The 27,121-nt window shown below is 43.3% G+C and overlaps 2 protein-coding genes across 2 annotated transcripts in view; one reads left to right on the forward strand and one right to left on the reverse strand.

The window, feature by feature from the left end:
• Rpn2 (Regulatory particle non-ATPase 2) overlaps positions 1-10,864 on the reverse strand; it is an 87,968-nt gene extending 77,104 nt beyond the window's left edge. Inside the window, exons 1-6 of the mRNA XM_075679806.1 lie at positions 10,713-10,864; positions 10,270-10,387; positions 10,102-10,165; positions 9,918-10,023; positions 6,033-6,223; positions 4,524-4,667 (exon numbers count right to left, since the gene is read on the reverse strand). Coding sequence (XP_075535921.1) covers positions 4,524-4,667; positions 6,033-6,223; positions 9,918-10,023; positions 10,102-10,165; positions 10,270-10,387; positions 10,713-10,746 — 657 coding nt within the window. The 5' untranslated portion in view covers positions 10,747-10,864. The remainder of the gene's footprint in view (positions 1-4,523; positions 4,668-6,032; positions 6,224-9,917; positions 10,024-10,101; positions 10,166-10,269; positions 10,388-10,712) is intronic.
• A 682-nt stretch (positions 10,865-11,546) lies between these two features.
• On the forward strand, positions 11,547-24,986 carry LOC142571450 (uncharacterized). Its single transcript, XM_075679807.1, has 5 exons — positions 11,547-11,934; positions 13,369-13,471; positions 13,623-13,726; positions 15,652-15,827; positions 23,495-24,986. The coding sequence occupies exons 1-5, from the start codon at positions 11,826-11,828 to the stop codon at positions 23,768-23,770; spliced, it is 768 nt and encodes a 255-aa protein (XP_075535922.1). The 5' UTR covers positions 11,547-11,825; the 3' UTR covers positions 23,771-24,986.
• The last annotated feature ends 2,135 nt before the right edge of the window (positions 24,987-27,121 follow it).

Genomic DNA, 27,121 nt, shown 5'->3' on the forward strand with positions numbered 1-27,121 from the left:
GGTGCAGCAGGAGTGGCGGGACGCATTAACAAAGGTCAATTTGCTATTCTTACTGTTGTATATTTCGACACAAGTCTTGCACCTAACTTTATCCTTTGTTGACCAAGTCTGCTAATTACACAATGTTGCTCAGTTTTTGCACTCACCTCAAATATGCAATTAGTTTCTATGTGGGCCAATCACTTCTCAAAATACTTAAAGGTCACACATGCAGTCACAATTGAAGAAATACTGGCTCAAAAGAAAATTGTTTTTAAAGCAGGGCTAGATAGCCTATACAATAAAGAATACAATGTTGGAAGCAGTTTTGTAAAATATTTCCTTCTTGAAACTAAAAGTAAAAATTATCTCAACATTGCAGATACCACAACCATAGTTTCCTATGTACTAAAAATTTCTTGACCTTATCTTCTCTAATGCTGCCATATCAAGGCCACAAAATTAAACATAGTTATAAGCATTACTTTAAAGGGGTCCTGAATCACGCCTCGGGCTTGATGAAAAACACAGTCAGCGGATAGCATACACTGCTGTGAACATCTCAGCCAAATTTTGCAGTCGTGCCCAGCATGTGGATCTCGCAAGTAGAGTGCGAGGTCACCTTTCTCTCAAACACTCTCTTTTCTGGATGCTTTATTTCGTAACATAACAGATTTGCATATGCAGCTGCTATTGGCCAATAGGTGACATCAATCAAGAAGGGTATTTGGATCAGTGCACATTTCCCTACTCTTACTGTGTATATTTATTGATGAAATTTAATAAACAGGCTGAAGCAAGTGAAAAGCTGCTTTCGAATTTTGACAATTATTACGTTATGGGGGTGCTAGGGTCTCAGAGGAGTACCGACCACCATGGGTTCGAGCTTAGCGAGCCACAGGACCGTTCAGCCGTTGCCTAGCGCACCGCTGCGCATGCGCTCAGGCCGCAAAAGGGCTACGAGCGCCACGCACGCAAGAAGAGAACACAGTATTGCCCTGAGTTGGTAGAAATCATTTATCTCCAGCAACACCCAACACTGCACAAACGCGTGGTCCTGGGGTTCGTGGAAGCCAAATGGCTCCTGTGCGAAGGGCAAAAATGCAGAGCATGTTACTGCGAAAGTAAAGGCTCCAGCGACATGCTGGGAAAAGTCCCCGCGGTTAAGCTGCTTGCTCCCACAATAACCGGTGGGCCAACTTGCGAGAGCTCGGGCAATCTCCTTCGGCTTGGGTTTCCGATAAGTGCAGCTTGGCGCAATTCGACCCCATGCGAGCACTAGACACCGCTCTTTGGCTTAGCATCCGGAAAGAATCAGCACGAGCCACGTGCTCGTAGTACGGGCAAAGGCACCATACGCGAGCTCAAGTCCGCAACACCAAGGAGCCAGCAGGTCAGAGGAAAACTTGGACATACTCAGTGCAGTGCCGGAGAGAATGGCTGCGGGCAGATGCCAGCAGCTGCCAGGGACGTAAGCATCCAGACTGCAAGCTACTGCGAGTAGAGCACTACTGCCAGAAACCATAGCAAGTGGAAAGGGGATAGGCACAGGGACGACAGAACAGGTGAATGCCTGCGGAAAGGCGCTGGGGCATACCTCAATCCCCACAACGTACTTCTGGAAGAAGCTGACTATAGTCTGCTCACACTCGGCCACAGCCGCCCACGTAGGAATTAAACGTTGGCCACCCTGCTTATCGGTGTGGTGGCTGTCAAATCTCACTAATTTCAACTAGTTTTGAACGCTCAACTAGCCTCAAACCATGCGTAGCTTAAGGTCAGACGGCACGTACGCTAGTCAGCGCACGCTCACGCCTGGTTAGACGCCTTGGCAGACTTCGCCCTTAAAAATGTGCAAGTTAGACGTGGCTACTATCCTTCAGTGAAGCTGGTGCAGGACAAAGCAGTACCCACCACATAGCATGGCCAGATTGGAGCATATGAGCACGACCACGCAATCAAGTCCTGTTGTGCACAAAGCAAATGTTGCACACATGCACTACATTTGCATGTAGCTGTGATCTGCTATGTAGCGTACATACCACAGCAGCCGCTACGAGTTCACCAGTTGAGCACACTGCGGCTCGCTGAAGACAACAGCATTTGGCTTACGTTTGGCACATCATAGGTGCCATAATCTTAAGTAGTGTGGGGATGCGCGACTCCCGCGCGTCCCCAGATATCTTGTTTTCCCCCATCTCCTGCAATCCCGCTTCGTCGCGTGGCCTGCGTGACGCCCGCGGCGGTCAATGTGGTTGAAGCGCAGCGCGAGAGATGGCGCGAGTGTTGCGCTGCTAACGCCGCCGACAGGCGGGGTTACTCGGGCGCCGAGAGACAAGGCGCTTCCTCTTTGGGACGGGACAGCAAGCGGGACGGACGTGCCGTGCTGCGCGTGCGCCGAGCCATGCTTCTGCGAGACCGTCTCGCGTGGCCACCTTGGACACCGTTCGTGTGACAGTACGCGCGAACGACCAGGCGTTGGGATCCAGCATGGGGCGAACATATTCGCTCGCTATGCGGTCGCGGTGAGTCGGACTTCTAGATTTGTCGCGCGCCCATCGGCATGTTTTGTGGATAGCAACTCGGCTAGCAGGCATTGATCTATGAAAGGTGAAATAAATGCCCTTGTGATTGTTTGCACTACTGTGTTGTCGTTCCTTTGTCCCAAGAGCACGGAGGAGAACCCCACAGTAGTGGCTTCCACGTGAACATCCAAAACCAAATTTAAACTGCATGCCATGGTGGCACCCAGTAGACTGAGTGTTGTGGGCACGCCATGCTCCATTGTAGCCTTTGCAGTGCAAGACATTGAAGAAGGAGCAGAAGCACCATGAAGGATGTGTTTGATTGCCAATAACTGCGTTTCTGCTGAACGCATTGAAGTACTTTTTTGCGGCAAAGTATTTTTTAAAAAGCTTAACTTCAAATGCATTTTACCACACCAATAAACAGTGGTTCAGGGCTCCTAGAAAATGGCAAAATAGAAGAAAGAAAGAAACTAAGGAAATTAATTTTCAATGGCTAAGCACGAAAATACCTATGAAAATATAGTTGCACTCTTAAGTGCGGTCACTAGCCAGCTTAGATATGAAGTTATCATATAGTCAATGAAGGATGACGTCATCACAATTTTTAAGACACTTGTGGTAGGCTGGAGCTGCTAGAAATACGCTGAATTTATTACAGCAAAATTTCAATGGCTGCGATATTTTTTGCAGGTTTTCTTCAATCAAAATATCTTTCTGCAGGGCGATAATATATACTTTAACTGAATGGTGTATCATATACAGTAGAACCCCGTTGATATGTTCCCATTACGTACGTTTTCCCGGTGCCAATGTTCGCAATTGAGAACAAAAAGATGACCCAATAGAGTAGCGCTCATTTTTTACCGACTCATATGTTCCCGGAACATGCGATTTTTCAGCAGTGATGTTCAATGCGTCACCAAACTGCGATAATATGATATGTTTTCCGTCCGCTAGATCCCATGTTAAAAAGACAATGCACGAGGTGCGCGCGGTCAACAACAGTATATAGCTGCCTGCTGTGGCAGCTTCACCGCAATACTCGCCCTCCTGTCTCACATGAAAGGGCCGGCGCGCACTCAGTTTCTCATTTCATTACCAGCAAATGTTCTCCAGGGTCGTTGCACGTGGCATTCACAGCTCTCACTGCCAATCCTATTGAGATAAGCATCTTCGCCTATCTGTTTCACAGCGCATGGTCCCCATCGGAAGAGTAGCGCACGCTTTTAATAGGCGATTACTGAAACGCGACAGCATTCCCTGCTGCAGACTGGGATCGTACATATTTTCTGGCCACTAGACCTCATTGTGAACAAGAAAAGGTGCGAGGCCTGCGTGATCGGCAACAGTATATAAGCGCCCGTCTCACGTGAGGACGACGGCACGCACAGTTTATTTCGGTACCAGCAAATCTCCGGCCGGGTCGCCGCACGCCACATTCACAGCTATCGCCTCCAAGCCTACTGCAGTAAGCATCTTCACCTATCTGTTTTACAATGCATAATGCATAGTGCATTGTGCCATTGGTAGCATACTGCAAGCTTTTAGTAGGCGATAATTCAAATGTGCTACCATTCCCTGCGGTGTCACCCACCAGCTTGATTTCATTCCAGTTTCCTGTTGCCCTCTTAAAACACCCCGCTATAGGAAAACAACAAAATGCGCCTCTGGCCTCAGGAGCACCATCAGCTCGACACGCGTCACATTACATAGATGTCAACGATAGTCGAGTCTGTCAAATTTTTTTACTTACTTCGGATCGTACGTTTTCCCGATTAGTAAGCTTTTTCTCGCATTTTTTTCCAAAACGTATGGACGAGGTTCCACTGTATATGATATGCGACAATTACCATTCATTAAATCTCAATCGTGCACTTTTCTTTTAGAAATGTGAGGTTTGTGAGGCCATTGCAAGACTAAACGAAGGCTTGTCTACTTTTTGCACAAAAAAATATGAATTTGTACAGTAAGGAGTTAAATTTGACACACAACTACTGGCACAATATTCCAACATACCTGGCACATGTTGACATAGTCTGGTGTGGCAAGATTCTTGTAGAGTCGAACCAAGGTGCGCAACACCTCATCCTGGAAGGCCCGATTTTGGACGAGTGTCATGGCCACATTGGCACTGTAGGCCAGCATTCCAGGAATTTCCTTCTGTCAATGCAATAAGCAAAGGCATCCACTATGAGCTCATGTTAATTCTATTGGCTCTAGCTTATTTGTGTTACTACATTTTGCCGCTGTAGCCAAGCGTCAGTAATAATGTTCGTTTCTGCATTGATGCCTTTCCAGGTGTCAAATAAAGATACAACGCTGGCAATGAGTAGACAACAAGAAGATGAATGCACTCTAGCAGGTGTTTTTTTGTATTCCTTGTTGGCCAAGGCTGTCTGTGATTTCTGCAGTACTGCAGAAAACCAGTAGGGTGGGATAAAGGGAACCTCTAAAAGCCCATGTGGCACTGCGGCTTGCAGATGTACAAAGTGTGGCTGATGTCACTGAGTGCACAAACTGATCCATGTGATGCTGCTTTTCAGAGCACCACAGCCTGCAGACTAAAATACCAGCCCACCACATTCACACTACACATAGTTTCATCAGTTAAAAGGACACTGAAGAGGTTTAAGAAATGGAAGATTTACGGTGGTCTGTAAGGCTGCCACATTATCATTCAACTCCTTAAGGTATTTTTTCGATTGTGTGCATAGCAGCACTGCAACCACAGTTTCAATTTCCATCGCAGCTCGGTCCTCTGACACACCGAGCAGAGCAGCAAAAAACTTGGGGGTCACATGAGTGCTCTATTCGAATTAACCGCCTCACCAATACCTGTGATTACATCATGATCATCTTCGTCATCAGAGCATGTCGACTGACTCGGGGTGTCTCCCGCAGGTACCACTGCTCATTTTGGCTAAATTAAAGCGACCTGTGGTGGATGAGTTTCATATTCAGGGTGAAGGGGGGGGGGGGGGGAGTATATTAATTCTTAAAGGTTACTTTTTTTTTTAAAGTGCTTCAGCTTCTTTTTTAACTCAGACATATGAAGATCCTCAACATGATAGAATCGAATGCACTGTTTTTGTCTCAATTGCCCTAAATTATAAAAGATAACTACAGGTTTTTGCTACATGTTAAAAGCTGTTTGAGGAAGCTGACACATCTCTGACTTTTTTTATTTTAGCCATATTTGTTGGTCTTCCTAGTACTAATATGAGTTCCTTCTCAACCAGACAAGGAGTCATCTAGTAGTCGATTTCAATTACATGTTACACCAGCATATTTTCATGCAGTATATTAGGCTCCCACGATATTATTACTTCTATATATCTGCACTTGAATGTACATTTATTATGTCCTTTTCCAGCTTCTTGTCAAATCGCCTTGCCAACACTCATTACAATACACCTCCTAGGTACATTAAAAAACTAACAGTGGCTGAGGAACCTTGTCCTGCCTACCCTACAAATGCAGCTACTACTGCCACTGCTACCAACACAAAGTAAAATACACACTCACTGAAGCCACGATGGCTTTCTCAAACATGTCCATGCGGCGCGTCTCGAGTGCAATGCCCACAGCCTGCCGGTACTGTTTATCATCAAAGCAGCGCTGGAACATGCGGTTCACGATGGCCTCCAATCGCTCGTCAATGCCCTCACTCTCCTCGGGCTGCTTGCGCAGCTTTATGTAGTGGTCAATTGACTTGGCTGCAGACACAATGGCACCACAATTACTTCAACTTCCAGACACCAAAAGTAGATTTGCAACCATGCACCTGTTTTTATTTAGAAAATAAACACTAGAAGCAGCCACTCCTGTAGTTCAGACACAGACAGCAAACCACCAAAAAGAGAAAAGAAATGTGGACAAGCTTCAGAAAAGGGTGTGGCAAACATTTTAGCTTAAAGAGATACAGAATAGAAAATGTGTCAAGGAAATTCCTGGCTACAATGACAGCTATCGCACTGAGAGTTACCAAAACAACACTCTTTCTGAGCAGAAATGAGCAAAAAGTAATTATTTTAATGAATATTTTTCAAATTGCTGCCCCTAGCGGCATCCTCCGACAGCTCCGGCAAAACCGGATATTGCGCCACACTTACCTGTCTCACTGCTTCCCGCCCATTGCGAGCGATCGCAAAGCCTCAGGGTGTCATTGAAAAGCTAACGCCTCAAGCCTGACGCTGTGTCGTCTGTTTTCTCGAGGAAGCACAAGCAACAAGATGTCAGAGGCGCATTTGAAAAGAGAAGGCAAATATGCATGGCTCTGCTATCACAAACGCCACAGACCAGTGGAGCTGGGGGAAGTAGTGCCAAACTGCACACAAAACACAAGCACCGGCAATGCGTCCCTACTGTGTCCACAAAAGGCATCTACTACGGCATTCGCGATTCGAGTGGCCAACGCTTGTATTAGCCGCCACGGTTGTCAGCAGCCAAGTGTAGCAGCCGCCGGAGAACGCTATTTGGCAGTTATTTGTTGTTTATTCAACGTTCTGAGCCAGATATTTGGCCAATTCTGCCCAAATGAATCGAAATTCACACTGTCTGCACCGACAACGAAAGATTAAAAAAAAAAGGTAAGCCTACATGATAGTGGTAGTGCTATCTTGCTCCCGCCAAGGGAAGGAGCGCCCTGCTGCGATGAAAGAATGGGGGAGCGGGCGTGTTAGCTAGCGCAGAAGGAATATGCTGAGCTGAGGTATATGTTACCTGCTCGCCACTTGTGTTTCTTGTATCTGCCAGTTCTGCAGGCTGTGCATAAAAACACTGTTCCTCTGTGTTTAGATTGATCAACTTCTTGGTGAAAGTGTGGAGGAACCAGAAACCGTGCCTTCAGTACCAGTTGCTACCTCTGATGGATTGTCACTGAAATACCGTTCGTTCCTGTCGTTGCCGGTTGTTCAGAAGGCTACTCATTGAAGTCAGAGTCACAATCTCCGCTCATGTAATCACTCTCACTAGACCTTAGCATTGTGCATGGCGCAACGCGGCGAAAACAAAACAGTGCGCAGCCGGTCAGTTCGCCCAGTCGTTGTTGAAGGTAGATGTGACGTCAGATCCGCCGGCTTGTTGTCAGGAGCGCGTTGCATGTGACCCAGTGGGCACTCACAGAGCGTCGAAAATAAACCTATCCGCTCAAACATAACCTGAACAATGACTATATATAAGAGCAATTGTATCTTAGGAATGCAATTGTGGTGCTTTCGCAATATTCTTGGATTTTTATTCTGTATCTCTTTAAGTAATTATTGAGTCCAATGCAACTGTTAAGAAGACAGTCAAGTATTTCCAACTGATGCCTCTAGGGAGCAACGAAGACTAGTCAAAGAAAAGGTCTATTGTTCGTGCAACCAGTGACTGGTTCTAATACAGTGCATACACCTGACGCTAATAAACTTGACGACCCTTCCTAACAGACGGCATACACCAGCCTGGGGGAGGAGGGGTGTATTTTGTAAGCATCCACCTAGTAGATTGTCCATTTCAGCAAGCAGCTGATTGGCTGGAGGGGAGCCAGCGAAAAGGAAATTGGCTGAGGGTGCCTGTTTTCTTCTCACTGGTACCCCAGCCCAGCCAATCAGCACTTCAGCAGCAGCAGAAATTGGTATGCCCACTAGGTGGACATTTACAGAATACCCTCCCCCCTCCCCTGTCGATGTGCACATTTGTCAATCCTCTGCAGAAAGCAGAGGACCATCCATAGAGCTGCCTCTACCTTATACGTACCTAATTTATTTTTTTTAATACTGGTTCACAGGTGATACAATAACCAATCACTCACAACAGCAAGCTTATTTCATATCAGAAGAACTTCAGTTTCGTCTAGTTGGTGTTCACTGCATATCTTAATGTTACCACCTGTGTCATTTTTGTGTTCTCTTCTGCTGTCCCCATCTTTATTTGCAGTCAATATGATATGCAGTATTTATATCAATTTCAAGCGAAAAAAGAAAAGACATCAGTCTATGGTATTCATGGACACAGACCATGCTTTTGCAGCCGAGTTCATATTCGCAAATTCATTTGTATTCAAGAATGGTACGTAAACATGGACGTAAGCCAACCATGACAGTGTTCAAGATGACAGCAATGGCAGTAGCCAAAGCAAGGAAGAAATATAGAAAAAAGAAAGCTTCATGAATACAACACCAGTCATCTGTGTTTATTACCTAAAAACTCCTCACTTGCATGTTTCACTCAATTTCAATACCCAATTCATGAGCTCAATCAGCTAATTCAAAATACATGGCCATTTAGAGTGCATATAAAACTGGGTGTAACCTAACCTCACCATAGAGCTAGCATTTACACTGAGCTGTGTCATGGAAAGTAGCAGCTTGCTTCCTCTAATCGGGGCTGTTTTCTTAGTCATTTTTGAGAGTACTTTTTTCATTGTGCACCCACTCTCTGAACTAGCATCTGACAGACATTTTACATCGTCACTTTCGCATCCCATACTTGCCAGTTCACTGAAAAGATGAACAGCAGCAACGTCATAGTGTAAATTAATAGCAGTTGCCATGGTTAAGCATCCCGCTGAATAAATGTTATTAGCAAATCAGTTCTGCGGAAGCCAGCAAAGTGAAGGAAAAGTTCATGCACAGGAAAAATTGTCATCCACCTGAGTGCAGCGCGAAGCTACAAAAAAAAAAACCATTTGGGTTTCTCAGTAACAAGGCATCACAGTTGAAGAAAAATTTGTCCTGCTCTGGGGAACGAACCCAGGACCAACCCCTTTCCGGAGTTGTCGCTCTACCATCTGAGCTAACCAAAAGCCCAGTGGATTGCAGCGCAAGCTTTATTTTTGGGAAACCTGTATGGCTTTCCTTTGTAACTCTGTGCTAGACTCAGGTGGATGAAAAAATTTTCTTTTCCTGAATGTTAATTGTATCGATGGAGCAAATGCAATTATTGTAAAGAATGGGTCTACTTAGAGCAATAAAGGTTGACAATAGAGGTGTTTAAAATGTTCTCTGTGGCGAGGCCACCTTCGACGAAAGCTAACATGTCCATGCATTGGGTGGAACAAGTAGCCTGGGGATGAATGCCCATTTGGGAGAATTGCATCATTGGCTCTACAGGGTTTAACCTAACCATCTAAGCAAGCAATATTTGCGGTTGTGACATTGGAGTGCAATAATGTGACAATCAAAACCTGGCATCCAAGACGTCGTTACAGTGGCTGCAGTAGGCAAAAGCATAACCTTCGAGATGGGCTTCCGGTACTCAAATGCCGTTATTCAGGAATGCAATGTGGGCATTACCGATCACACACTTGTCACCTAATCTTTTTTTTCACACACTCATCTTTGCTGCTCTAGCCTATGTACACACCTAAACATGATATCCCGAATAAGTTTCCTAATGTTATTACATACATAAGAAAATCATACGTACATATGATGGTCTGTACATACTCAGACGATGTTGTTACGTCGAAGAGCTCGCTCGCACCAAGGGCATAAGTTAGGGAGTCTTCAAATGAGCCAAGATGGTAGTAAACCTGGTAGAAAACCCGAAGGAAAAAAACGAAAAAAAGAGACGTCAATCACTCAAACCAAGTTAAGGCCACTTTACAGACCTTGGATGCAACCAGCGCAGCCAGGTGCCTTTCAGGAAAAGCATTGTCCTCGTACAGAACCTCACTAAAAAGGGGGTAATAAAGACAATATTGATAAGTCTCATTGAGAAAACAAAAGAAAGCTGAATATGACGATCTGAACTAGGCCATTAAAGTCAACGTCATTACATCTTCTCGATTGCTTCGGAGATCTCAGCCCAGAACTCGTCGACGATGTTGTCCAGCTTCTTCAAGGCGAACACTTTGAGCTCTGTTTGGTTCTCTTCAAGCAGGGAAATTATTCCCGCTGAAAAGAAGAAACGCAAAACGATAAATTTTACTGTGTGCAATACTGACATGTTAACGGAGCTCTACGAGTCGTTAAAAATGTCGCTGTCATAGTGGCATGATGCGCATGGCAGTCTCACACAGGTGCGAAAAAGAAAGAGTTCTGTGTCACCGTGATAACAATTACATTTGCCATGTTTATTTGTAACAAAGCACGGCATCCCAAGTTTCCAAACAAGCAACCACGATGATGTAAATGCCGTTACTGGTCGCAACGACACGCTGAACAGCACTGCCAGAAGAAAAAAATCTACGCAAACACAGATGTATTCGCCACACCTCACCTGCTGAAGTGATATTCATTGTTGACTGCACCATTCTCACGGTGGAGCGTCAGCAGAATTTGAGAATTCACGGCGGAGTCGACGAAATTCCCTGACTCACGGACGCCGCTGCTCTCCTGCCCTTGCTCGCCGCAAAATTAGCCAATGGTAGCCAACATCAATCTATTTAGGATTAGCCATAGTCGTTATAATTTTCATAATAGCCTCAGAGATGTGCATTTTTTTTATGCACTATTATAAAATAAAAATTTCACACTCACGGCTGCTCTGTTCTTGCAAACATTTTGCACAAAAAATACGTATTATGATTTGGATTGTTCATGGCAGCACTTGAAAATGCTACTTGCCTGATTTTTTAGAAAAAAAAAAACATGCCAAGTAGCCGACACTAGCGCCTCGAAGTGCCCCCGAACTATGGTGGTCATGCTTCTTCATTCCATGAAGACACAGAGTTTCATATTAGAAACTCTATGTATGAAGAGGCCGCAACCATAGAGTTTCTCACTATATAAGAAACTCTATGGCCGCAGCCGATCGTAGAGCTCATTCAGCCCACAGAGATTACAATCGCCAGTGATCCTAACCATTGAGTTTCTCACTACATAGTGAGAAACTCTATGATCCTAGCGGTATGGACGGTATGATCCTAGCGGTCTGGCCTGTGCATAGAGTAGTTTCTCAGTGAGAAACTCTATGCACAGGCCAGACCACGACCTACTGTATAAGGTGAGCACTAGCGCCACTGTTCGTGGCGGCGGGTTGGAAAACTAAAAAAAGCCACACAAGCAAAAGCAAATCAGCGGCGCTGGCGGAGCGCCGCACGCGCAGGTCGCCCCTTATACAGTAGGTCGTGGGCCAGACCATTGGCCAGACGCAGGCATTGCAAGATACAGGGGGCTGGGTGGAAGGTCATCAACCCTGAAGTTTTGTCGCCGACGTCCAGCAGCGCAGCGTACCTTTCTTCTTTTTAACAAAAGTTTTTGTCATGTGAAATATATTATTTGGGTGCAGAGGCGCGGCGTGGTTTCGTCTCTCCTATGCTGTGGCAACATTTAAAATCGGTGGCCTTTACGTGCGTCAACGTTTAGGCGGTGTGTCCCATCCGAGACTACGATGCGCAGCAATATTTTGATCAGTTGCGTGCTTATCAACATTGGCATTCAGTGGGGCTTCTTCGTGGTTTCCGCGGTGCTCCGGACCGATCTTCTCTTCGAACTAGTCGGTAATTTCCAATGCTTGTCTCATCATTCCCTAAAATAGCTTAGTGTGCTTTATTTTGTGCGGATCAAGTCGCCTGTCTCATGACATAATTCACAGGAAAAGCTAAGGAATTGTGCTACTTGCTGCAATGGCTTAACGGATTAAAATACTAGTACCCTTACAGACCGTTGTTGTTGCACGACATAATGCTTAAATGTGCTAATAAAGCAAATACAAGACATTTACAGACCAACGATCTGTTATTTTGTTTGATTTCCCGTGACACAATTTATTCTATTTCATGCTATAATATTACTGTGCCGCATTCTTGTTTACTACGTGTTAAGCGACCTTCCTTGTCTGCAAATTTTGTACACAGGATTGTTAGCCTGTGTTACACATTAAAAGCCGTTGTCGAGTGTATGTGGTGTATAAAACGGCAGTTTCACGTTGTCAAAGTAACCTGGGTTTTAGACTGGCAGCCAGCTATAGGAGCATTATACATGCAGCTCGTAACAATAACCCGGTTGATTTTAAGCTGCTGCATAGCATGCCTCAGGCTCTTGGCTGGTTGTGACATGAAAAGATAAGGCTTTAGTTAATGTATGTGTACATTGGTTCCAAGAACAATATGAAAAAAGAAAAAGGCTTACAAGCAGTGGCTGTCAGTTGTGTAAGTAAAAGAAGGATGGTGGACTGAAATAAGTTAACGCTCAAAAACCAGCAATTTCGTGTTTTTAGCTCCACATGTTAGCGTCGTTTAGGTACTGCCGTATGCAGCTAGCTTGTTGCAAGATTCTGTTGAAAGCGACACAGACACATATATGAAATAATAAAGGTACTTGCACATCACAGGCAAGATTCAAGAGTGACGACTGGTACAGTCACATGAACAGGAATGATAGCTAAAATAAGAAGGCAGTGACGATTCACACTGAGCAATAGGCATTGTTGAGATTGGCCTGAATGATGTAAGGGGAGCTTTGGTACCAAAGGGCAGAGCCAGATAACCTCCCCAAAAGCATTGAGCCTACATCAGTATGAAACAAAGCAGTTATAAGGTGATGCAGTGGTGAATATATTCAGTCAAGTTCCCTTCAAGTCAAACACAAACAAAGCTTGAAAGTCTTTCATCTTATCAGAATGCTAGCTTAACAGTGGCACACTGCATTTGTGAAAAAACTATAAAGTCTCCCTAACTGTTCATCTGCCTGCATAATATGTTTGTCTTTCCTCATGCTGTCTTTCGGTATGTTTAACTGGTTGGGAAAATGGGCTTGACATTGTTTGTCTTAAAGTGACTCTATAGTGTATCAAAATTGGGAAAGGGTGCAACTGATATTAGGGGGCACAGCAGAAACACAAAGTTGCAGTGCACGATGGTAGTTGGGCTTTGTGTCCTTAATGTGCTTAAGATTTGCATGCCAGTTGGGTCAAGTGCTGATGCCACCTGCAGGCTCATGTACATGTATTCTGCTGGCACTGTTGAGCTACTTCTGGGGCAGCCGTTCCCTCCGACAGAGGATCCATACTTGGCTGGTCGTGCTGTGGGCAATCAGGTTGGTAGCTGCAGTGGGCACATGGCCTGCTGTTATTGTTTGACTAAATAATAAGCAGCCTCACTCTCATTGCTCCATCAAGGACAAAGTGACAGAGGGCAAAGCCAGTGTGCCCTTCGAGAAAAGCCTTGCAAAGTACATTTGTTTGCAGGCTTGGTCTTTACCTCTTCACTCGCAAGCTATGGCACAGCCAAGATTCACAGGAGACCGCACCCCCACGTCGACGGAAATTCTTTCTCTTATGGACGCTGCAAGGCAAGTCTTGCTTTTTAAGCATATTATTCCTTCTAGCAAGATTGAGAATTTTGTGTTATGTGACACAGTATTGTGACACACAACTATGTGACCACCAGCTATAAGGCTGGTGGCCACATAGCTGGCACATTCTCTATTTTTTGTAGCCTACTTCATATGTTCCACTTGCAGTTAAAAATGGAGGGAGGGTGGCATTCATTGCAGCTCTGGACACACTATGAGCATCCTGTTGCAGAAACAGCTAACATACACCTTTGTGATAAGAGTTCGCAGTGGCAAATATAATCAAAATGTTCATTATCAAGCGATTCAATTTATGGTGTCAATGAGTACCGCAAGTCTTTTGTAGGCATGATTCTGGGACACTAGGTGAAGCAAAGTGCACCTATGTCTTTTGCCTGTACCTCTGATTTGAGAACAGCAACTCCTTGGTGAGAACACGCATTTTGCAAACAACTTAAATGCAATCATTTAGCTTCCCCACATTGCATTTTGTGCATGCCATAGACTGGAACACCTTGCTGACCTAAACCATACATTGCACAATCAGACATGTAAGTAAGCACAATGAAGCAAATATTGGGGGCAAAACAGAAAACTGTGCAAGGGGAAAAAATCCTAGAGCAGCAAAAGCACCCTATAATGAAGGCTCCCTCACCAGGATTAGGCATTGCAAACAGACAAGTGCGGTGCATAGAACATGCGATGACAATCGTGTCTGCAAAGTATTACAATGATTTATGCCATGAAAGCAGCTGAAAATTCAAACACACGTGTGTGCTCTTGGAGGGGCCATTTGCCATGCCAGCTTAATGACACTCACATATTGTGCTTTCACATCACTCACATAGTGCCTGCAAAGAGCAAATAGCCAGTAGCAGTGCAATCAACTTGGGAGTTTCCGTGAAAAGCAGAGTGCCTAGAACCACCTCTGGAAATGCATTTCACATCAAGAAGGGAGAAAAAAAGAAATTGGATGCATGGATGCAGGCGTCATGACAAAAGAGCCATGTATTCAGATTTGTATTTCAATAGGAACTTGCATTGCATACATATTAATCAATAGGTAATCTGATAGTAACTGCCAACAGACTAATAGAAATATGTATTAAGCTCACCCCCAGTTAGGACTATTAGTGGTAAAACTAAGTTGTAGTAACTGACTGTAAGGTGATCTATACTTGTGTGGGAATTTATATTGGAACTAAATGCCAAGTGGTTTTGACGAGGCTCTATGTATCTCAGTTAGCCTAAATAGGCCCCATTTGGAATTCACTGGATGAATAATGCCATGAAACAACCAAATTGTTAATATATAATAATAGCATAATTATAATTTGAGCCCTCAAGCAATAAATATTTGTAGTTTGGTATATTTAGTGATAGTGGAAGGTGGGAAGCGGGAAGCGGGTGTCACCATCAGGCACTGGTTGAGGCAACAGGAGAGCGCATCTGCTGCAGCAAGGGGCAGCTTGCCTCCTGGCACCATTGCTTTACCAACATTTCATTGCTTCTATCTTGGCTACTGCTAAACCCCTGCAGTAGAATGCTCTTTGGGCTGCTTTTTACAACTTATGGTGTGTGACAAAAATTGACAATTGGGCCTGGTGAGGGCCCAATGAAGTTATTGAAAGCATGGTTCAATGTAGTGCTGAGCAGCAAATTGGATCTGGGCAGTGCTGTGGCCACTGGCTGTGCTTTCAGCAGTTCGTGAATAGATTGTAAGATTGTGCTTATATGGACTGGCTGATACGTGGCTTTTTAAACAAAAACAGCGTGAGAATGAGACATAAGAGAGGACAAAAAGTGCTTCGCTGTGCCTTGTTCTTGCCCGCTTTGTCCTGCCTTCACGCTGCTTTCTTATTTTTTTCTCTCTCTCTCTCTCTATCCTTATCAAATGCATTTCACCGGTGGCACTTGTGCAGCACTGCACACCTTGGTGACTCTCTTCCCCACACTTCTCCTGAACACGAGCATGTGGGCCGACTTGCCACTGGGAGTACGTGACCTCGCTGGCTGGCTGCTGTGGCTGGTGGGTTTCGTGCTGGAGGCAGTGGCTGACCACCAGAAGGCCACCTTCCAAGCAGACCCCAAGAACCAGGTACCCCTCCTCCTCTGTCTTTAACTGGGCACAATGTACTACAGTGGCCAAAAGTTTCTCAAATACCACGAACAGAAAAATGCATTGCAAATGTCGCATGGCATGCCACAATATCAGTTCATCCAACAGAGAAATAAAAGGAATCACTAGCTTTGTCCTGTCCAATGTCCAATGAATGCTGTTAAGAGGAAGCTTTAGCTCGGGCCCAACTCCGACGCGGCCTATTCAAATACATGTAAAACGCAAAAACGTTTTTATGAGGTAGCCCCTGGACCGATTTTAATGAAATTTGTTGCATTTGAAAGAGCATGTTGAATTCTAGTGACTGTTGGAAGCGGAATTTCTATTTAGGGCTTGAATTTTCTTAAAACGATTTTCAAATATTTGACCGTTTGAAAAAAATAGAAGCACAATTTTTAAAAATTGATAGCTCTGTATCAAAAACAGATATCCCGGTTCTGTGAACGGCATCCATTAGATCATTGAAAGCGGACAAATTCGATATGTCATTTTACTTCTTACGTGAATTTGTTACGTTGTTTACAAGGGTTCTGCAAAAGCTGTATTTCCATGTTACTAAATTTTTTGAGATTCATGTGTAATATATCAATTTTGTCCGCTTTGGATGTACTATTAGATGCATTTCACAGAATTGTATTATCGTTTTTCTTTTAGGAGTTACGGAGTTGTAAACTTGACAGTTTGGTTTTTTTGAAAATTTCGAATTTTCCCTAGTTTTTAATAAAAGATTGACGACCTAACTCAAAAATTCGAAACCAACAGTCACTAGACTTTAAGTTTTTCTTTTAAATGCAACAAACCTCGTCAAAATTGGTGCAGTGGTTGCCGAGAAAAACGAATTCTCTTTTTATATGTATTTAGATAGGAGCACCCGAGCTAAAGCTTCCTCTTAAAGCATTCTGTTTGCTTTTTCAAATAATTATAATTTGCCTGCAAAATTTGTTCACTGGAGACTTCTACTACAAGATGCAAAATTTTAAAGTGTTTTCTTACACGGTGTCACAGGACTTAAACTAAGAGTGAGAATAAATCTGTACAATGTCATTATCAGTGGCGTTACCCAGAAAAACTTCATGCACTCACCAGCCGCAACAGAGCAAAATGCATAGCAAGTGAACCACTAAATGTCTGCTTTCAACAACTCCAGTTGTGCACGCTACTTGCCGACTTAAATTGCTGGGAGGCAATATGAAGTGTCTAAAAGTCTTTGGGGCAGAAGCGCTCGACACGGTGGCACCTGGCATTGGTGTGCTGCCCCCTGGAAGCTACCCTGGAAACCCTGTGCACTGCAGCCTGTTGTGCTTAGCCGCAGGAGTGACGGTCAACAAAGGCATTCACCGCAGTGCAAAAACAATTTGCTCAGGGAGGCTTTTGTTCCCTCTCTCCCACTTCAGAGTCTGTGTTTCTCTTTCACCTCTGTAGCGGTTTATTAATGTATTGTGCAACCAAAGCACACCCTTACATTGTATGTGGCACCCTTGGTTGCAGGATCAAACTTCGGCTTTGAAGGTTCCATGTTCGATGCCAGCTGTGGTGCCCTCTTTAGCTCAATATTTTCAAAATATTCAGGCAAAAGCCTCAAGTCACTCACGGGTTGAAAATCCATTGTGCGGCATTATAAAAAACTTGACCGTGTGGCGTTATGGCACCAAAATCGATTGTGCCACCCACGACTATCGGTGGGACTCGAACCCATCACCTTTGGTGGGAGTTGAACCCACAGCTTTTGGTGTGAATTAAGGCATTCAAACCCACGACCTTTGGTGGGAGTCAAGCCCTCGACCTTTAGTGAGACCAAAATTCAATGGCACCAAAATTGATGGAGCCGCCATTGATGGTTTTGAATCCGCGACCTTTGGTGTTCATTAAGGCAATGTTAATTAAGATAGAGTTAAGGCACTCAAACCCATGACATTTGGTGGGAGTCGAACTCGTGACCTTTGGTGGGACCAAAATTGATGCTGCCACCATTGATGGTTGAACCCATGACCATTGGTGGAAGTCGAACTCACAACCTTTGGTGTTAAGACACAGTTAATTAAGGTAGAGTTAATTAAGGCACTCGAACCCACAACCTTTGGTGGGAGGAAACAAGTTATAGGAGGTAACAACGCATTCATATTAGAATGTCAAGTAATTTAATGAACGTCTCGCGAGTGTGCTGGCTTTCACCTTCATCCTCTTTGGCGTATGCTAAAGTGACTCTCAACTTTTTAAATTTTTTGCCAGAAGATGTGATTATGATCGTTGTCAGAGATCTATTACTGCATTTGTATATGGCCAGGGACTCCCACTTGTTGCAAGCTGCCTTTCCTTCCACCATATTTTTTTATTTATTAAGAGTATCAAAAGTAATGCGAATCCCGCATAGGGGGGGGGGGGGGTGTAGGATCAATGTTATGCAAAGCATTAATAATGACTACACAGATACTTTTTATCGGGGTTGTCCGAATAGCAAAATCTTTAAAGCAAATTTAATGGTACTTCTATATAAAATGAAATATGAATGTTGCGCGGAGTCAGCTTGCTAATAGAAGGGCTTACTTAAATTATTTGATGCATGTATAACACCATTCACAACTGGACATCGAGTCAACAGATAATGTTTTGAATGAAAGACAAGTGAAACATTATCGTACCCGGTGCACCATGACTGTAATCAAACAAAGGAACAGTACATTGCTAAATGTGGGTATAAAGCAGGGTCCTCAAATATGCGGGCCACATTCTCAGGTGCAGCCCACACGCCCCATCAAGTAGCGCACCCCCTCTGTCCCCTCCAACTGTTCTGCTGCCCGACTCGCCCATCTCTCAGTGTTCCTTCTTCTAGCTAGGTAGGTGCAGCAGTTCTCATGCCAGAAAAATAAATATGTTGGCAATGGAATAACCAACACAAAAGGACCTTTCAAAGCAATGACAGTACGCTAACAGGATCATGCGTGCCTAAACATGACCATAGTCGGTGTGGGTATGATATGACTTGTCTCCCTCAACATATAATGAGCGGGAAGACGTACAGAAAAATGCACCTACATAGCAGTCAATTTTGCAAACCGTTGTTTCCTTCAATCACATTACACCCATACAGACCCATAGACATGCAGTGTTGACTGCGACCCCCTCTCCCATGTGACTGCTTGGCAAGTATTTCAAAAAGAGAGGGAGAGGGTAGAAAAGGGACAAAAGTGGGCATGGCAAAAGCACTGGGCAGACATCGCTGACTATGCGTCATGTTGTTCTTGTGCAGGTTAGTTACAATAGTGCCGATGTTATTATAGCAGTGATGATAGATTTCTGGTTGTACTGCTGTGCCCATATGTGTGTATGAGTATTGCCTGTGATTGTTTAAATTCTTGCAAGCTCCTAGTTTGTGGAGATAATGAATAAAATACAGGTCCAATCATTGCGGAAATGTTCCAGTCATTAATGAGTGGCCAACAGACAATTAGAGAAGACATTGCTTCTTTGAAAGAATGCCTTGAGTCCATGGAAAAAGCGATGCACTGTTTCGCAAAGTGTTCAAGAAGCTTGGAAAGTAGTACCATTGAATTAATAGCAAAGAACGATGAAAACGAAGAAGTAAATGCAGCTGTAAGTGCAATGCAGGAAATACTTAAATGTCACCAAGAAATACTTACTGATTTGGAAAACCGCAGTTTTTCATAGTTTTTGGAATTTCTGAGGATCCGAATGAAACAAACGATACTACAGGATAAGGTTGTCCGGGATGTGTTTCAAGGTAAGTTAGGAATAAATTATACATCTGTCGCACGAATCCACAGACTTGGGAAAGCACCCACAGGAAGGCCAGTCATTACGTTTTTACAGGACTATTCTGAAAACCAAGCTCTCTTGGAAAACGCGCAAAAATTGAAGGGAACAGGCATATCCTTGCAAAATGATTATTGTGCAGACATACTGCCATCTGCTCTGGAGCAGTGCACAAGAAAAAAAAGACAGTGGCAAAAGAGTCAGGCTTATTTACGATAAGATTCGCGTTGACGATTACTTGTACATTTGGGACAACGTACAAAACATGCAGAAACTAATTCAAAAAAAGAAAGAGAGTGCAGAAATGCGATAAAAACACACGAAATAGCAGTCACAGTCGCAGCAGTTTCAACTGCTTTAACCATATGCCTAGTTCATTGTCAACGAAGTATAGGAACTGCCACGAAAATAGAGAAACTGCATGATCTTTTACTAGTACACAATCCGCATGTACTATGTGTTAGATCTGAAACTTGTTTGCACGACGGGGTGCATGGTAATGAAATCATTTCGCCGAACCACTAACTGTTTAGGAAAGATAGATGCTCTCGAGGCGGTGACCTCACAGTTATTAGTGTTGATGTAAGATAACTAGCTCGGATTGATAACCATGAAAGTTTGTTTTTGAGGGTCTCTGTTTGGGGAGCGTCATGCATATTACATTCTGTGTATCAGACACCAAATGCTGATGATCAGTTTATGCAGAAATGATATAACCTTTGGAAATATAGAGAACTAACTTAATAATTACTGGTAATTTTATTCCCCCACAAACAGAATGGAAAAAGTGGAGTTACGGACACAGTCCTTCCTCTGACTTACACATTGATGTCATGCTAACTTTCAGTCTTCAGCAGGTTCTCTGTGTATGTACTCCGGGAGGGAATATTCTTGACCTCTTATTCTTGAGCAAAGTTTTCAGTGAAGAAACCATTGAAATTGAAACTGCCATTTCAGACCACAAAATTATTTATTTTCATCATCGATGAGAGTGATTAATGTCAGATGACCCTGAGAAAAATTGAGGTTAGGAATTATGCTAAAGCAAATGATGAATCAGCTATTGATTACTTAGACCTACACCTTAATATTGACCAGGATAATGTCAAGCTTTCATGGCAAAGGTTCAGGGACACTGTTCCTTATTGTACTCAAAGATTTATTACATTCAAGGTGCTCAAGAAACCTCCATCTAGCCTTTGCATCAACAGAGATGTCATACAAACTAGGCAAAAGCTGAAAAGGATGAGAAAGAAACATAAATAAAAAAGTTCATATCTCAAAGAATTAAAAATTGAATTACTAGCAAAAGTGAAAACTGCACAAGAAAGATTTTTCAGTTGTAGCCTTGCTGATTTTATTTAAAGTGCTCTACAGAAGTTTTGGTGCTGTTTAAGTCAGCCAAAAGAGGTAACACATAAAATAAAGATTAATGGTGAAATTATAGAAGATGCCCATATAATTGCTGAGTATTTTAATGATTACTTTTGGAGTGTGTTCTCTACATGGACGAATTCGAACAATGCAATCCAAATAGGTCTTCCTTTCATGATATTACGATTTCCAGAGAAGGCATTCTGGAAATGCTCCTAATATCAACATTAGGAAATCTGCAGGTCCTGATAAGCTTCCAAATGCTTTTTTACGAAGGTATGCAGAACAGATAGTATGTGTATTCTTAATTGTTTTTTTTTTAATTATCCTTACATTTAGCAGATACACCATCCAACTGGTGCAAGGCAAGAGTTGTCCCAATTCATAAATAGGGCAGTCACCTTACAGTGTCAAATTAAATAATTAATTTGACAATTAATTAACACGAAAAAAGGAATGTAGTACATTTTATCATGTTCTAAACGACGCTATAATAACTGATGTTGAAAAATACAAATACTTAGGCGTCACATTCACTAACAAATTCTCTTGGTCAGGCTATATTTCCCTTAGATGTTTAGCAGCTTTGTGCAAATTACGGTTCCGTGGAAAAGGAAACCTAGAAAGGCACCGGTAAATACCAATATTCTAGAATACTCTGCAGTTGTATGGGATCCTCATACCAAAAAGAACATTATGAATTTGGAGTCTGTACAAAGGAAGGCCATTAGATTTATCCTTGGAAAATTTAAGAGAGGATTCCCCGTCTTTACTAATCCTTAGGATTAAAATCAGTTCACTAGAACACAGGAATAAATTTAGTTTTCTCCAGTTTTTATATAGCATCGTAAGTATCAAAATCCAGCTTCACCTGCCTCATTATGTAATGCCTTTTAATGCACGAACAAGACATAGACACAACCTTTCTCTTAAGGCATTATTTGCTAAAACAAAATCTCACATGGATAGTTTTTATCCACATACTGTTAATGAATGGAATTCCCTCCCTGTCCATGCATTACAATCAAGGAACTTCCCAAAAGAGTTGGAAAACTATTTGTCCCATAAATTAGCACAATATTACGCAGTGTTTGTAACTATTTTCTCGTTTTGCTGTGAAATTTCCGGCATTTTGTTTAGTGCTCTATTGTTGTTTGGCACATCTGTGCGGATCTTCTTTTTTATAGTAGTTACTGTGCTAAGGCATGCATTAAGATGTTTTGCAACATGGCTATAGGCTGCATCCTTTTCATGCACTGTTTATATTTTCAATTTTGTTGCACTGTCATTACCTTGTCACTGTATTGCCCCTCCTGCATGGGCCAGCATTTTGGCCTGCAGTATAAATAAATAAATGAAAGCGTGCCACATGCCTAGTGGTGCAGCCCTCGAGCTTTGTAGACTGGATGCAGCCTGGTGTCAGAGATGGTCTGGGACCACTGGTGTAGTGTGTTGTTTGGTGAAGCAGCGAAGTGAAATACTGCAGCTTTGCAAGTCACTTCAAAAGAATCCAAACAAGGTGAAACTGGTGAGCAAAATGTTGCTTAAATCAACACAACAAACTCGCAGCCTGTCTATCTAGGCATCTTTAGGCACCTTTGTTGGACGACTGGAAAATCACGCCCTGCTGGCAACTTACCTCCCTTTTCTCAGTGAACCAAGACTAGGGCTTTGCATTAAATAGTTGTTCTCTATCTCTCTCACTCTCTTGAGCATCAAAGTCATTACTTGCTTCAATCCATCTCCACATAAACTTCAATAAGTGTTATCACTTGTATCTATACAGAAACAAATATTCAACAATATTAATTAATGTTCAAAATTTCTAATTTTCACGCACCCATATTTATACATTTCCACTTTCCAACTGCATTTATTGCATTCACATAGTATGAAATTTTTTCTGTTTCCATCATACTTTCTTGTTTTAGTTTTTTTGCACTTGCACCTTCTTACTCAAGTCATGCAAATTTCAACAGTAGCTTGTCTTCACCCTTGACATGCATATGTGTGATGCATATACATCTCACATAAACATACAATTCACTCCATAGCAACCTTGTCAGCATAGCCAGCATAGCACATCATCGCTTGAGCAACACATTACTGCTTCTGCAGTGGGAAAACACCTTGCAGTCATCTGTACAACTTCTCATTGTTTGCTGCGCGTGACATTGTCACGTACCTTCATGCACCAGACACACTGCACCTTCTAGTGGCACGGCGCTGCTCAGTATGCCAGGTACCTCAAAACGGCCGACTCAGGCAAAGAATGTTTTGCATTAACATATTCACAAGTTCAGTCGTCTCTTACAGTTGTCTGGCATGTTAAACAAATAAAGTTTATTCCGCCTGTGGTTTCCATGATTGTTGGTTTCATATGGTCATTGCTTGATAAAATCGCTAAATGAGTTGTTGAATGTGTTTGTGTGCATCATTAACTCATAATAATAACATTATCACTTACGCTTGTGAACATGTTTTGACTGCATTCCTGCCAGGGTCACTTTATCCGGACAGGGCTGTGGAGTGTATCACGGCACCCAAACTACTTTGGCGAGATCCTGCTCTGGCTTGGCCTGTACCTGTCGGCCAGCTCTGTGTTTCGGCGGACTGAGTACCTATGTGTGCTGTGCCCCATAACAGACCTGCTGCTAATCACCCGTGTCACTGGGGTGCCGAGGCTCGAGCATGCTGCCTTTCGCAAGTGGGGTAATGACCCTGCCTACCATGAGTACCTGCGCTCAACTGCGGTGTTGGTGCCTTTCCTGTGGTAGCGATTTCCAAGTTCCACCATGTGACCACACTGAGATACCTTGCACAGCTTGCCTCTTCACAGCAAGACATGTTAGAAGCCTAAGAGTGAGATCTTGGTGTCTGAAGGATATCAGCATCATGAGAAGCACAGGGTGCTTACAGGAGCTACTACAATGAAGATCAACCATGTTGCCATGGCAGCCTGAATACAGAGTGCCTTGGCTCCTTTTATGTCTACACTAGGTGTTAGTGGCAGATTTAGTGATGACTCAATAGCTTGTAAGAGCTAAGAATGGGCCATATACCCAGCTGGAGCAGCAGCTAATTTCTGCCACTCCTCAGCCAGCCACCCATCTCATCTCTGAATAAATATTGAGCAACTGGCTATTCACTAGCCCCCTTATATCCCCCTTATCCCCCACAGAAACTCGTAGACATGTCCAACAGGGATAGTGTCATAGTTGCCCAGGGCACTAACATGATTGAGGCAGGATAATAAAGTGTTCTATCTTTGCACAGCCCTGTAGAGTCTAGATCAAACAAGCAGCGAACAGTGAGTTGTCTGGTTGTCTGCACTCCCCATGTAAACTATCGTGTCACCGTTTTGGCTATCTGGTAATCTTCACTAACCACCGAGAGAGGAGCACTGCTACTGAACGGAGCTCATTAAGATAATCCTGCTCGACTGTGAAAAGGATCTGCAGAAAAGCCGGCAGTCTGCAGAGTAATATACCACCCTTTGACATCTGTATTACGTGTCTGTAGCCACAAGAGTAGCCCTGAAGTGCCTGAGTGAATTTCTACATGAAGTTAGCCTCAGCCATAGCCATGTGCATGAATGCACAAGCGAGTCTTTGTAGCTTGCAGGCTCAACAGTGAGCGCACAAGTTTGCCAAATGGCGTGAGAGGACCAGTGCAGTGATTATAGTACCCATTGTCAGTTGTTTTTCACTAACTGAGACACAACAAGAAGGCATGGCTAGCATCAGTGTAAAACATCCATGTGACAATGTTGACAGCCTTTAGCATCTCCTGAAATGTAACCACTATTTTTTGCACAGCTGCCGAAAGGGACTTCTGTTAGGGCAGCACTTTACATGCTCCAAGCTATTTGCTAGCTGGTTTGGCTTTTGTCAAGCAATCTTTGCTCTTCCTGAAGTGCCCCAGGAAACAAATGAACTTATGCATGTACAGAAACTGTATAGAAAACATAATTAAAGTTCTTCTGACACACCATCTTTGTGAAATGTCTATCCGAAAAACATTTTAGAGACTGCTCTCCTGGGACCCTGTGACACACTAAGCTTGGCAAACACAAAAACATATTGCAACACTTACAGACGTGGCAGGGGCTTAGTCACAGCATTTGCAGATATGACAAGGGCCAAATAATAATAATACATCTGCAAAATGAACACCCACAAAGCAATACTCTAAAAATGCAAAAAAAAATTATGGGGTTTTACATGCCAAAACCACTTTCTGAATATGAGGCATGCCGTATTGGAGGACTCCAGAAATTTTGACCACCTGGGGTTCTTTAACGTGCACCTAAAGCTAAGTACACGGGTGTTTTCGCATTTCGCCCCCATCAAAATGCGGCTGCCGTGGCTGGGATTCAATCCTGCGACCTTGTGCTTAGCAGCCCAACACCATAGCCACTAAGCAACCACAGCAGGTTACTCCAAATATTAAGTTTGCATGCATGCTGCTCAGTATGACTCAAATAACTTTTTAAAGATGTACTTAATTGGTTTCGTATCTAGTAGGAAGGGAAGGAAGTATCCAAGGAAGTAACGTCGCAAATTTTCCAGTAATTTGTGTGCTCACTATCAATGTGCTGCTAGTGAGCTTGGTGGCCTCAAAACTGTTTTAACACCTGAATCGAGCGAATGCTGTGCACAGTGGCAAACTTGGGAACAAAACATTTGTTGTGACTTGTTCTAATTTATGCCAGCAGTGCATGCCTTTGGCTTGACCCTACAAGTGGACACATTTCTTAATCTATTGGCAAATTGCACATCGAAGAATGCACTTGCATGAATGCTATGGATGCACTAATGTGCAGTAATAAGTGGCGCCACTGGTCATACTGTGCACCTCAAACTCAACAAGATTCTTCACTCTGGACAGCAAACAGTGCTGCAAGATCCGGCACGGTATGACAAGGCCGACTATTTACAGTAGTGAATGTAACGCATCTGCCTCACCGTCTTGCCAATAGCTTAGCAGCCTATGTCACATGGCATTTACCCCTGCACCATACTCTCTCGTACAGCGTTACACTGATGCCACCATTGATTTTTACGATGAGAAGCCCTCTTTGCAAAGTTACCTCGAGTGACATTTTGATGGTTGCATAGCTTCATGTAACCTCTTCACCACATTGCTGCACCATATTGGCCGATACACTGCTGCCATAATGGTGTATTGGTGCAGTCACACCTTGGCAGACTTCTACTTAGCAAATTACATTTATGGGAAGTTTTGTAATTGATTGGTTACTTTCTTTACTCGATATAGCTCATTGTAATTCAGTTACTTTTTTCAGTAGCCAATTAAATATAATCACTTACATTATTGATGTGACGAGCTGTAACAGGTGATTTAGCTTCGAGCAGTTGAATTTGGTGGGAACTTCAGTAAAATGCCTGTAGTCGTGCCTACATAGCAGTCTCTGAATGCACATGTTCGGACGTGGACCCGAGCACTTAGTATTTGATTCACCTTAATGTTCCACCAGATGTTGGCTGACAATTTGAACTGCCACTGCTGTGGCTTATTAGCAATGGCCACTGGAAATGTTCATGCCAGGAAATTGCATACAGACAATTTTTTCAGCTTTTCATTGGCCCTACCAGGAGCATGTGACATCACAAAGGCAAAAGTTGTCGAATGGTCCACATACAAGAAAAACTAGTTCCAATCGGGTGGCCAGAGCCCCTTTGCCAGCAGTCGCACACCCGCTCTTCCTCGTCGTCTCACTTGCCTGCTGTGCGCCGTTAACTGATTTCACTTCGTGTAGTGTGTTGTGCAGAGTGCATGCAGTAGCAACAGCATGTAAATGAAAAGCACTAATTCCTGATAAACAGGAGTTAGTGTTTTCAAGAAGAGTGCCAACATGACGTTTGGTACTATGATGTCTATGTGTTGTTTACAGAGAAGTATGCGGTGAGGATCGTAAAGTGCCCCAGAGGAGGGTAGTCAAGGTGAGAAAGAAACTACTTTCTCATTTGAGACCAGAAAGCTGTAGGAGTTCTCTAATAAAAGTTGTGAGGAAAGTAACATAAAAGTAATCAATTACATTTTAGTAATTGTGTAGTTGCTTTTGTACAACATTAAGTCGTCAGGTAATCAGTTACATTTTTTCA

Source organism: Dermacentor variabilis, chromosome 2 (assembly GCF_050947875.1).
Source record: "Dermacentor variabilis isolate Ectoservices chromosome 2, ASM5094787v1, whole genome shotgun sequence".
Classification (NCBI taxonomy): domain Eukaryota; kingdom Metazoa; phylum Arthropoda; class Arachnida; order Ixodida; family Ixodidae; genus Dermacentor; species Dermacentor variabilis.

Coding starts and splice junctions, on each gene's coding strand:
- LOC142571450 (XM_075679807.1), top strand. CDS start 11,826: ATGCGCAGCAATATTTTGATCAGTTGCGTGCTTATCAACATTGGCATT. Junction 11,935..13,368: donor TCTTCTCTTCGAACTAGTCG/GTAATTTCCAAT, acceptor TGCCACCTGCAG/GCTCATGTACATGTATTCTG. Junction 15,828..23,494: donor AAGCAGACCCCAAGAACCAG/GTACCCCTCCTC, acceptor CATTCCTGCCAG/GGTCACTTTATCCGGACAGG.